This window comes from Nycticebus coucang, chromosome 12 (genome assembly GCF_027406575.1).
Source record: "Nycticebus coucang isolate mNycCou1 chromosome 12, mNycCou1.pri, whole genome shotgun sequence".
NCBI classification, from domain to species: domain Eukaryota; kingdom Metazoa; phylum Chordata; class Mammalia; order Primates; family Lorisidae; genus Nycticebus; species Nycticebus coucang.
This window is the reverse complement of record NC_069791.1, coordinates 78,261,654-78,275,203: the sequence shown is the minus strand read 5'-3', so window position 1 is coordinate 78,275,203 and position 13,550 is coordinate 78,261,654. Positions and strand designations below refer to the sequence as shown.

Genomic DNA, 13,550 nt, shown 5'->3' with positions numbered 1-13,550 from the left:
AACATGTTTTCAATAAGGAAACTCCAGTCTCCTTAGGAGTCACTTATCCATTACTACCTGCCTGTCCTAAGGAAGATGGCAAAAGGCAAAAGAGTGGCTAGCTCACCTTAAACTGTTGAGGCTTAAGCTACTGCTGTTGTAGGCTGATAGTGGCTGGGAGAGGCTCTGAGACGAGGGGTGGGCCTGCACAGATGGAAGATTCTGATGCAGCAGCTGGGTAGGGGACTGTGGCCTGGGTGGCCTCTGCACCTGAGGCTGTGGGGCGGGCTGAAGCTGGGCCTCCGGGGGGCCCTGTGGCGGCTGTGCACTCGGAGGTGGGGGTTGCGGCAGGGCCTCTGTGCGAAGCGCCAAGTCAGGATCTGGAGAAGGAGCTCGGAGCTGGGACTCCACCTGGGGCTGGGGTATCGGCTGAGCGACCTGAGGGCAGGGGTCTTTAAGCACCACAGGCTCAAAGATTGGCTCTTTGCAACAGTCCTGGCTCTTCTCCTGGCTTCTCTCTAGACCCGATATCTTGGGGACAATTGGCCCTGCATCCTGGCTGTCACGTTCGGGTAGTGCACCAACACCCAACTCCGAATCTGTATGGGGGAGAGCAAAGACAAAGCCATAGGCAATGTGAGTATGGAACAGCACACAGTCCCAACACCAGTGCCAGCTGTCCTGTGCGGCGTGCCACACCGGGAACGGGGTCCATGGCAAATGACGGGTAGCCTTTGTCCCTGGGGCAGCAATGACCCTGGGCTGGGAGTTAGAGTCAGAAAAACCAACTGGCCAGAGGAGGTTGCATTCAAGAAAGCAGCTGAAGCCATTTTCTGAAAATAAATGTTTTCCTTAAACTCTGCATTCTTTTATGGCTCAGAATTAAGAGAAAATAGCTGACAGGTTGGTTTTTCCCTTTTAAAACAAATATAGTCCCTGAATATACAAAAGAGAAGTATTTTTTTTTTAAGAGAAGTATTTTAAATAGGAAATGAAGCAAATGTTATTTAATGACACATAGATGTTTTTTCTTGGCCTTCTCTTCTTCACTCCTTTCTACCTTCACCAAAGAGACACATTTGACATTTACAGATAATTTTTTGTTTAGCATGTGCTAAACTTCCGGCTCCCAGTGCTCACCAACCAATCCCAACAGCTGAGATCAAAGGTGCCGACGTAAGGAAGTCCCCAGTCAACTGAGCTCAAAGGGTATGTGTGGATGCTGGACACTGCGACTATTCATAAAAAAATAGAAAAAATATACTCCTATATGAACTGAAAGATAAGACTCCCTGCAAAGGTCATGCCACATCTTACGGTTATCCCATAAGCCAAATTCCATAAAATTCTTTAAATACTGAAAGACCAATATGGCATTAAATTAAAAAAAAAAAACTTGTCTATTTGGAAGTACTTTTATTACCGCATAGTTTAGAAACAGAATAGGATACAGTATTCTCTGAAATGCGGGTATCTTTTAAGCATTCCTAAACGAATGCCTTTGGGTATGAATTTGTTCTTCCTAAGTGTAGAAAGTATGCAATATTCCTCCTGCTTCTACGTATTTGTTGTTTTAAATTTCGGACAGGAGGTCTTGCTATGTTGCTCAGCCCAGAGTGTAGTGCCTATTCATATGGTGATTATAACTCACTGAGGCCTTGAACTCCTGGGCTCAAGTGATCCTCTTGCCTCAGTCTCCTGAGTAGCTGGGACTACGAGTGTGTGACACTGTGGCTGATACATATCTGTTTATGTACGCTGTGTATATACACTTGTTTGTCATTTATCTTCCTCGGAATGTGCATCGAAGCAGTTCATTATTTTCAGTATCTTTTTGGTAAAACAGATCAAACCAGTAACATGCACAAAAGCAGAGACCAAGCCTTTGTTTATAAACAAAGCACATTTGGGGAACATTTTGGCTATCTCCAAGCCTCTTTAGACCAGCAGGGAACACCAGGAAAAGTGCCTCCTTCACAAAAACACAAAGCAACCCTTCAGGCCCTGGTGAAAAATTACTCCAGACTCCTGACACCCTAACTCACACAGATTTCTGTCCACTATTGTCTTATTTCTAGGAAGATTTCAGTTTATGATAAAAGTTCACAAAACCTTAGTTTTTAACTTCAGGGCTCAAAGAAAGCACCATGTTCCTTGATGTGGCTTAGACCCCCTCCAGCCAGAAGAGTTCCCAAATCAAGAAAGAAACTCCACAGTGAAGGGATCTGTGCCTAAATCTATCTCAATGCTTTTCCACAAAACTTGCCACATTTTTCTTCTACTGCGAGCCATTATATGGATGCACTGAAAATCACATGCTTCATGCAATGCAGGCTGGCCAGCCAGGTCTGGGACAGCATGCACCAATGACCCGCAAATCCTAACGGCACAAAATAAAGGATGGATTTCACTCAATGTGAAGTTCTGTGTGTAGGAGCAGGGACTCTCCTCGTGCAGACAGCTAATTTAGGATTATTATGCTTGCCACAATGGCAGGAACATGTTATTATCCTTTTGTATTGCCTCTCTCCGACTGGGCTGGTGAAGAATCAATCAATCAATATTTTCTACCTTGCTAAGTTTACATTTAAACTCCCTCTAAAAATCAATGTACAAAGTTTTCCCTCACGTAAAAGAAAAGCTGCCTTTTCCAAAGGACACCACCCAGAGGACATCATTTAAATTTAGCACATTACCCTGCTTCCCCAAAAATAAGACATCCTCCGAAAATAAGACCTACTTATAGGAAAAGATTAGACATCCCCTGAAAATAAGACCTAGCGCATCTTTGGGGAGCACACCTTAAAATAAGACACTGTCTTATTTTCGGGGAAACAAGGTAGAAACACACAGGTAAGTACTACATAGATCTAGCTTGACTGTTTCAATCTTGTTATTTAATGAGCCTCTATAATGGTGATTTTCAACTGATGTGCTATGAAAAAATTTGAAGATCCTTAATTATTTCCAAAAGAAGTTCGAAGTACACTTACTCTTTTTTGGGGGGGGGGATCAATATAATTTAAGTGTGCTGTGGAAGCTTAATAGGTTAAAGTGTGCTGTAAGATTAAAAGGTTGAGAAACACAGTTCTTGAACTTGGGGAGCACAGCCAAGAGCACAGGAACACCCTGCAGGCTTTTGTTCCCTTCATGAGGCCTTGTACAGGCCAGTGAAGTTGACTTTCTAGTTTCTCCTGATGCCCCACCGTCTCAATCCCAACCTAACCAGAGCCAGAGTACCAGTAGTGTTGCTAAGACTGTGGCAGTCACCACCATTACTGACAAGCAAGGAGGGCTAGAGGGAAGACCAACATCTCTCCAATGGACACTACAAATCTGTACAGAACCATCTGTGACTAATGACTGAAGGAACCTAGAAAGCACAGACTTTTGATACAAGACCAGAATCCAGGAGACCAGCACTTCTCAAACTTTAACGTGCAAGGAGTCACCTGAAGACTTTATCAAAATCCTGATGCTCTGGGGTTTGGGCTCCGGAGCCTGCCTTTCTGAGTGTCTCCCAAGTAATGCTGTAGCAGTGACCCTTGCACTACTGAGTAGCAAGGATCTTACTCCACACTCTCTCACTAGATGGGGAATAAGCCCAGAGAAGTTAAGGAACTTGTTGCGTAAGGGTCATTTAAGTTCTAACTAGTCCCAATTCTGCCACCACCAGCGCCTTTTCTCCACATTATGTTTCCCCCCCCAAAAAAACAAAAATATGCAAATAGAGCACATAATGGTAAATCCAGGATTCAGTTAAAACACTTAAGCACACCACACCTGAAGTGTAAAAGGTTAGAAAAGCTATAAAGAGTTGCTGGAATGCCCCACTCCAGTCACCCCTGAAAATCACCACCATCGGTCCATCCATGCTCTGGCGCTACAACCTGTAAGCAAAGCAGTGACAGATTTGGGGCTGGTAAGAACTTTAGGCCTGACAGAGTTTTATGACCTCCCTCTTACACTAGTCTCTTGAGGCACAGATTAGGCGTCATGCATTTTTGTAGCTAATAGGTAATGCATTTCCTCTTCCTTTCAATTATTCAATAAATGTATCTTCCCAGTTAAGCTTTTCTATCTTGACAGTCAATTTGTCTTACTGTGCTTCTCCAAAATTGGCAGGAACACATTTTTAAAAATCATTTTGTGCTGCATTGTGCGCTCTGAATTTGCCAAAGGATGAAAAAAAAGGGAGGAAATTTGCTGAGCTTGAAAGAAATGAGAATGTGCAAATTGGGTCGTCTTATTTAAATGTTACATTCATTACATTTTGGTAAATGTAAATCTAAAATCTCTTTTCTTGTGATTATAAACACATCATGCTTATAATAAAAGAAATGCAAATTAAAATTATATTGCATACTGTACAGTACAAAGGGCGAATTTATTGCACATCTAATATACCTCAATAGATTTCTCAAAAAATTAAAAGCAGTTGCACTGCTTGACCCACAATCCCACTACTGGGATCTACCCAAAGGAAATCATTATATCAGAAAGATACCTGTACTTATATGTTTGTTGCAGTACAATTCACAACAGCAAAGATACGGAACTAATTTAACTGTGTAGCAACCAATGAGTAGGGAAGGAAAATGTGTTGTGTGTATATATTTACACACACCCACCATGAAGTACTACTAAGTCATAAAAATGTCTTTTGCAGCAATTTGGGGTGGAACTGGAGGGCCATTATGCTAAAGTAAAGTAACTCAGGGATGGAAAACCAAAAAACATGTTCTTACTTAAAAGTGGGAGCTAAGCTGTGGGTACACATGGTCATAAAGGAGTGAAAAAACACACATTGGAGGAGATGCTGAGGATGGGAGGGAGGAGAGGAAAGATTACCTACTGGGTATAATGTGTACCTGATGGGTACACTTAAAGGTATCATCACTAAACAATACATCCATGTAATGAAACTGCATTTATACCCCCTAAATCTATAAAAGTAAAATAACTGTCCCTTCAGTATATTTGACTCAAACAATACATTTTTTTATTTTTTTGGTAGAGACAGAGTCTCACTTTATCATCCTCGGTAGAGTGCCGTGGCATCACACAGCTCACAGCAACCTCCAACTCCTGGGCTTAGGTGATTCTCTTGCCTCAGCCTCCTGAGTAGCTGGGACTACAGGTGCCTACTGCAACACAACGCCTGGTTATTTGTTGTTGTTGCAGTTTGACCGGGGCTGGGTTTGAACCTGCCACCCGCGGTATATGGGACTGGTGCCCTACTCACTGAGCCACAGGCGCCGCCCTCAAACAATACATTTTTTAAAAATTCAGAATAGATTGGGAAAAACTTATTGAATTGTGACACAGATTTGATATAAATTCCCTTGTAGGGGAATGGGCCCTGTTTTCATTCTTTACTAGCTGAATGCAAACCCTACCACCTCTGTGGGGGCAATTTAGCAACCCTTAGCAAAATAACACAAGGAGTTTCTTAGATCTGGTATGTGAGATTTAGTCTACAGAAACTACCATAGTCTGAACTACAAGCTGGGAAACAAGCCACACGTCCTCAGCAGGGGACTGATCAGACACATTTGATGCATACGTGCAATGGAAAACAGCACAACTATGACAATGAATGCTGAATGTACAATGTGTGGCAGACCTTCCTTTCTGTAAAAAAAAAGGAAACCAGGAACTATCTGTCTGGGGGCTTGGGGAGGAGTGACAACCAGACAGAATAGGGAACTGGAGGGTGTATATGTAGGTGTATAAAAAAATAAGAAAATGTAATTGGTAAATGTGCAGTAAGTTTGAAAATGACTTTTAATGAAGAAATTGCTAAAACTACAACAAAAAAATCAGAAAGTAACCTGAAAAAGTACTCAAGAAAGTACTGGGAATCTCCAACCTTTTTCCTTTACTGCCATACACGTTGGAAGAATAAGAGTTATCTTGGGCCGGACAGTAAATACACAAACACTAAGGAAAGCCCATTAGCCAAAACCAAAAAAGGTCTGTGCATACTTTTTGTGATATCAGATACCACAGATAAGTGAAAAAAGTGCTCACAAAATGAGCACTCAGCCCCCTGGCCCTGTGTTGAACTTCCTGATCTATACTTTTGCCTCTCTACCCTCCCTGCAAAAGGTACCTGTGTAAGTAACAGATTATTTCTGTCACCTAAACTGAAAACCCACTGCAAACATTATTCAACAAAGGGAAGAAGAAAAATTATTTACAAAAAATATAATTGCGTAGCTACAACATATAGACAGCCAGCTGAAAAATATTAGCACTAGTAAGAGAGCTCAATAAGGGATCCAAACAAAAACCACAAGTAACAGGAGCTTTTCTGTATATTAGCAACTGTCAGAAAATAAAATTTTAAAAGGATCCCCTGCATGAACAAAAATCATACTACTTTGGGAATGAACCTAAGAGGAAAACAGGCCTGTACAATTTTAGAAATGCATTCCAAAAGTGCTTTCTTTAAGGTGTATTATTATGTAAAAAAAAAAAAAAAAAATGAGAGAGAAAGAAGTAAATCCAATTCCTGGAAGAGGAGGTTCTCATGAGAAGAAACCACCCCCTGCCTGTCACGATGACTGGAGAGTGTTGGTGTCTCTTAGGCGTATTACATTAACTGCTATGTCAGGTAAAATCCCACACAATGAAAGCTTAACTTACTTTCTAAATCCCAGTGGACATTCGTGTTAGCTGAAAACCTCAGAACCTACCTGTTTTTGTATAGAAATACAAAGTTTTATAATTTTTTGCATGGTTTTAATATATGCTAAATTCTCCAGGAAGTCAACTATTGTACTTTGTTATGCCCTCAGGCTTAACCAAGCGTTGTTCCCTATTTGGGAAAATCATGACATGAATGGTAAGGCCACTTTTGGTGTCTGCATGGCCACAACCACACATTGGTATGAGTCTGCATTTGTAGCAGCGGTACTTATATACCATTCTATGTACAGATTCAAGCACCTGATCATTTCATTGTCTTGTAATTGTAAATAAGCATTTATATAATTAAAGCGTATTTCGACTTTCCACTTATTTCTCCTTTGTAGTTCATTAGGGCTTTATATACATTTTGAAATTATATGCATAGATGGATATATTAACTGTGTTATTTCATTCCAGAAAGTAAAATTGAGTGTGTTCTAAGATATTTCTTGTATTACATAAAAGTGGCATTGAGTCTGGAAGAGTTGAGAGAATTACCTCAAAGGGTTGTTGTAGAAATGAATTAAGTCACGTAAAGTACTTTGCACAATGCAAAGCACACAGTAAGTGATGAATCAATATTCCCAAGCTTTTCTCTTTCTTTCTTTTTTTTGAGATAAGAGTTTCACTTTGTTGCTCTTGGTAGAGTGCCATAGCGTCATAGCTCGCAGCAACCTCAAACTCTTGGGATTAAGTGAACTTCTTGCCTCAGCCTCCCAAGTAGATGGGACTAGAGGTACTCACCACAATGCCTGGCTATTTTTTTTAAACGTGAGGTCTCCCTTTGCCTCAGGCTGGTCTTGAACTCATGAGCTCTGGCAATCCACCCGCCTCGGCCTCCCAGAGTGCTAGGAGTACAGGTGGGAGCCACTGTCCCAGCCCCAAAACTATTATAAAAAAATATTTAATGTCATGGAAAACATCTCATGACAAAATTACTATTTAATAAAAGAAAGCATACTATTATCAGTATGATCTCAATACCGAAAATTACACAGGTATACACAGGAAAAAAAAAAAAACGGAAAGATTATATACATCAAAATGTTAATTGTAACCCATTATCCAGAAATAAACATTGACTTTGATTTTTATATTTGTGCTTTTCTTAACTTTCTAAATTTTCTACAACGAATATATATTATTACTATGAAAATAAAGAGATGTTATATTTTAAAATGACGTATCATGAATACACCTCCTCTAACAGAAAAAGTAAACTGAGAAAGCTTAACCAACTGCTCACGTCTTTTTAAAATGCCTCAGCTACTGAATTGATTTTCTAACAATCTCTTCGCCAAGAGGACAGATGAGTATTTGCCCCTCAAAAATGAGAACAGGAAATGGCATGCATTAAGCTTTTCATCTATTCTTCAATATTTCTACCTGGGTGTATTTGGGCAGAAAGAAAATGGTGAATATTGACGGGGGCGGAGGGGGGGGGGGGCGGCAGAAGGAAAAACAAACAACCTCTCCCAAAGCACAACTTCCATACTTCTGGTCTTTACACATCTTTACATTTGTTTAGAAAGTCCTAATAGGACTTACTCATTACAAGGTCATTACTGCGACAAATTTGAACAAGCCTCAAATACATCAAAAAAGCATGTGAGGCATTAGCTATTAGGCAATGTATCCGCCTATCCATCCATCCATCTTTATCTTTTTGAATGTCTGATCCTTCTCACCCAGAAATGTATGTATCCTATTTTTACATTTGTCCATCTTTTAGTAACTTCTCTACTTATTTGTGCAAATGACAGAGCCACAAAGACATATAAGAACTGAAGATCACAGCCAGAAAAAAATAACTCAGACTTTAAAGCAAAGTGGGAACATGAATAAAGGGCTGAGACGTCTAGAAACATATGGAAGCATGACATTTCGGTGGATCAACATGCAGTCATCTCAGGCTAGTAACAAGGTCCATTATTCAAACATCTTCACTTGTCTACTTTATCATCTCAAATAAAGTCTCTTTTGAAGCAAGCACTGTATGTTTTGTATATAACTTATTGAAACACAAACTGCACTACTGAATTAACACAGCAATACTTTGAAACACCCCCCTCCACATTTTAGATTCTATCTGCCAAACTCTACATTCCAATGGTGTTTTGCAGAGAAAGTCCACCTTCTCTAACATACAACTCTCTTTATTTTCCTCCTCTCCCTCTGTTCTTCAAATCATTAAACAGACACCAGTTTGTCCCAGTAGGAGATTCAATTACTCGAACGAATGGAAGGATAACATTCAGTCTTGAAGCTCTTCTTCTCGGTCACCGAAACTGTACAAATAAATTGAGGAAAACCCACTGTTTGTTCAAGGCAAATTAATTTTCAAACACTGCAAGAGTGGGAGATCAGGGGAATGATGGGTGCTTGGCAGAGCTCAAAGAGATTCCATTTTGTGCTTGTCATGTTGTGTAAACATTAATTACCATCTGGGAGGTTGAGTTCTGGGCTACAGTCTGTATCACAAACCTCTGAGGGTCTCCAGGGTTCCTATGAAAAGCAAAATCCTAAATAGAAAAAAATAGCCATTTCATCTGCCAAAACACCAGTAGCCCACTGGGAAAGCCATGTGGAGTCCAGGAGATTAGAGGCTGCTGTTTATTAGAGGACATAGTTTGGCTATCATTTAGTTTGGCAGATTAACCCACCAGAAGGTTTGTCTGTCAGGGATTAAAGAAAAGCAACATGCCCCTATTGAGTGCACTTAAAACTTGTTTTGAGTTTATTCCTCCTAAACCCACAGCAAGAAAACATCAATCCCAGGCATACGCCCATGTTCCTGATGCCTTAGGACCAAAAAAATCTGCCTTCAAGGGGGTTTTCTTCTTTTTGCAGTTTTTGGCCTGGGGCCAGTTTTGAACCTGCCACCTCTGGCATATGGGGCTGGTGCCCTACTCCTTGAGCCACAGGCACCACCCTTCAAGGGGGTTTTCAGCCATAGTCTTGCCTGTGAAGACTGGAGGCCATTTGAATGGCTCTGACCTACAGAACAAAGAGCCTTTAAAGGTCAGCCTGGGCCTGTGAACATTTTATTTCTTCTCCAGTTTTTAGCAAATAAGAGCAATGAAGAACTCTGTAGATGAAGGATTAAAATTAGAATGAGAGAAATGGGCTATGCTCATTGGTGGGTGGACGCCTTTAAGAAGTCTTTTAAAAAACCTAACAATGTCAAGGTCATGTAAAATCCTTGTTTTTTTTACTTCACATGAGGAATACATTATGCTCCTTCATATGCCTGGCACTAGGTGAGGCCCTGAGGACATGGAGATAAACATGCAGCAGGCTCTGTCTTCCAGGAGCTGGTGGCTGAGCATGTAGAACCCAGCACCCAAGAAAAACATGTTATCCCATACTCTAGGTGGAGAAGAAAAAAAAAAAAAGCAGCAGCAGAAGAAGAAAGAAATGTGGAACTATCAGTCAGGAAGCTTGGGTCTTAAACTTTAGTTTTTATTCTCTGTAAGGTTCAGAGATAAGCTTAGATAATGAGTGTTGATGATGATGTCTATGTTTTATCAGTTATGAGTTATCAACAGTAAGGCGCTTTTATCTGTAACATGTTTCCATTGCACTGACCCCCAAGGATCAGTCTTAGGCCAACAGCAACTGAATATGTGATGGGATATGTAGAGACCAGATATGAGAAACGAGGTAAGAAGGATGAACTCTCCAATCACCTCTGACAAAACAGAAAAACTCGTGTTTGAGCCACTGGCTGTCCTCCTGTCAGCCTCAATATTTATCAGCTAGATTCTCTGGACAAGATCACCCCTTGCTTGCTTCTCCATCCCACAGCCCCCTTCCAAACTCTCTAACTCCAACATCTATCAAGAATCTGTCCTGGGCCAGTCTCAGTGGCTCGCCTGAGCTCAGGAGTTTGAGACCAGCCTGAGCAAGAGTGAGACCCTCATTCTTTACTAAAAATAGAAAAATTAGCTAGGTGTGGTGGCAGGTGCCAGTAGCCCCTGCTACTCACAAGGCTGAGGCAAGACCATCGCTTGTGTCCAAGAGCTGAGGTTGCTGTGAACTACAATGCCTTGGCACTCTACCCAGGAGAAAAAGGGAGACTCTGTCTCCAAAAACAAAAACAAAGAGTCTGTCCTGTCTAGCCTTATGTGGCTGTTAACTGAGCCCCCACATGACACTGCGCACTACACATGTGCACACACACAAGCACAACCACCCTTAGAACCAGAGCACATTCAACACTTAACAAGTGTGAATGTCTCTCACATCAGTGCAGCGTCCTCACAAGAAAAGATCCTAAGAGGATTCAACCAAACATGGCACACCAGTCTGAGCACAGAGCAAATCCAAGGACAAAGCAATTATTACAATAAAAGCACACATTCCTCAGACTGGACAACAACAGGGATGATCTTTGCTTATTTTGGAAATTATCCAAGGGATGGGACCACGGCACTGAAAATTAACTACAATTTTATATGTTTGGTTGAAAAAAAGGTAGTCTTCCTCCTATCTAATCATCTTATCTTTCAAATTAAGAACAAACAAGTGAGGCAGGCCTGCTTCCAGTGTTTTCATCAGTATCAGCAAGGAATCAAAAGCTATCAGGCTCGGGGATGGGTTAAGTTTACAGATCCGACAGCTTCCTTATGATGAGGTCACTCTCTGTGAACTCTAACATTGCCTTAGGATCTGATGTCCACAAGGCAATAATCATGAAGCTGTCATCATCTGAAGCAAAAATTCTTTGGTGTATGTTCTCTTGTCATTTTACCGGTTAATGTAATAAACAGTTTTTGGTGATTTGTAGATGTCTTTTTTTTTTTTTTTTAAGAGACAAAGTCTCACTTTGTCGCCCTTGATAGAGTGCTGTAGCATCACAGCTCACAGCAATCTCCAGCTCTTGGGCTTAGGCGATTCTCTCTTGCCTCAGCCTCCCAAGTAGTTAGGACTACAGGCGCCCACCACAACGCCCGGCTATTTTTGTTGTTGTTGCAGTTTGGCCTGGGCTGGGTTAGAACCCGCTACCCTTGATATATGGGGCTGACGCCCTACTCACAGGCGCCACCTGTAGATGTCTTTTATACCAACATGTTTGTGGTATTATAGGGGTATGGAATAAGCCATCTAGCTACTAACTTTCACACTCTAAAGCAGCAGTTCTCAACCTGTGGGTCGCAACCCCTTTGGGGGTCAAACGACCTTTTCCCCTTTCATAGGAGTCACCTAAGACCATCGGAAAACACATATTTCTAATGGTCTTTGGAACCGAGACACTGCTCCTCATGTCCTGCTCTAAAGAGTTGATGTGCCCATTACAGTTATCAAATGACTGGCTGTAGATTAAATCCCAGTTTCAACACTTTTAACTTTGCCAAAGATGATTTTCTTTCTTTTTTTTCCTTTTGAGACAGTCTCACCCTGTCACCTAGGCTAGAGTGCTGCAGCATCAGCCTAGCTCATACTAACCTCACACTCCCAGGTTCATGCCACCCTCCTGCCTCAGCCTCCCAAGTAGCTGGGACTACAGGTACCTGCCACAACCCCTGGCTAATTTTTCCTTCTATTTTTACTGGAGATGGGCGCCTCCCTCTTGCTCAGGCTGGTTTTGAATTTCTGAGATCAAGCAATCCTGTCGTGCTAGGATTATAGGCTTGAGCAACTATGCCCAAAGGTGATTTTCTTAAGGATAATGGTAAAGTCACCATCAGTCACCTGCTTTCCTGTTTTTTGCACTATGTTTCCGTATCATCCTGTATGGGGCACATATGATGAAATGGAAGAATCTCTATTTTTCAAGTCCATCCTAGGCTCTTCCTGGGCTCTCTCTCTGGCCCTATACACAAGTATTCCCCACTCCCAAATTTCTTATTAACCCTTTGTTTACAAGGCTGTAATATGCTTGTGAAGCTTCTGGCTGGTCTAAGCTCTAGTCCTCACTGGCTTGCTCTTTCACTGCTTTAGAGACTGCAGGAACATGAAAAATTTATCCTCTAAAATGTACTGTCACTTCAACTGTGCAATATCACCCTTCCCACTTCTTCCCCACAAGATCACCTTCCCATAAGGGTCCAGGCATCAAAAGGAAGGTCCCAAGCTCTCTTAGTAGAAAGGGGTGAATCAAATCTTTATGATGCTTTATGGCAGCAAATCTTTCTTCCTGAGCGCAGGGGGGGCGGGAAATCATAGACACCAGGCATGTGGACTACTCTGGCCCTAGGCTCATCCTGCCCCAATACAGCTGCAGAGAAGGAGGGAGTGGTCAACTGCCACAAGCAGTAAAAGTATCCTCCGTCTGTACTCTATCAAGTGCACACAGCTGCCCTTGGGGTGCAGTACAGTAAGTAGGCAGGTAACCTCCAGAGTGTCATCATACCCTAAAAGCAGTCACTGTTCCTAACACCACGCCTGTCCTGTTCTCAACAGTTCACAGTGAGAATCAGGCTTTGCTCTGGAAGAATCTACCATCCTGTGGCAGTGAATGTTCTGTCAGTATGGAGAAGTGCCTATCTGCACTCCTGAGGACAGATGACAAAACTTTGTGAGTCTGCTCATACAACCTGCTATGGCCCATAGGAGCTGGCTGCTACCAACCCCTGCAATCTGTCTGACTTGCTTACGTGTGAGCACCAGAGATTCCTCTAGAATGAATCCATGAAAGCAGCTTTTCTTTTTTGATATCATGGAGCCTTTGATTCTTTAGTTAAAGGAGGAGGAGCAGGGGAGAGAGGACCTGGGCAGTTCTTCTAAGTTTTGAGCTTTCTTATCCCACACTGTCCACCTCACACTATGACTCCAATGTACTCAACAAAACCCACTATTTCAAGTGTGGTCCACAGACTAGCAACACCATCCAGAGCATGTTGGGAAGGTTAATTCCCCTATCTGTGCACACT

The 13,550-nt window shown here is 41.9% G+C and overlaps 1 protein-coding gene across 4 annotated transcripts in view; it reads right to left on the bottom strand.

Moving 5' to 3' along the window:
• The window catches only part of AUTS2 (activator of transcription and developmental regulator AUTS2), a 1,299,114-nt gene that overhangs the window by 29,921 nt on the left and 1,255,643 nt on the right, over positions 1-13,550 (bottom strand). For all 4 annotated transcript variants that reach the window (XM_053558058.1, XM_053558062.1, XM_053558061.1 and 1 more), the window contains exon 7: positions 107-578. In XM_053558058.1, coding sequence (XP_053414033.1) covers positions 107-578 — 472 coding nt within the window. The remainder of the gene's footprint in view (positions 1-106; positions 579-13,550) is intronic.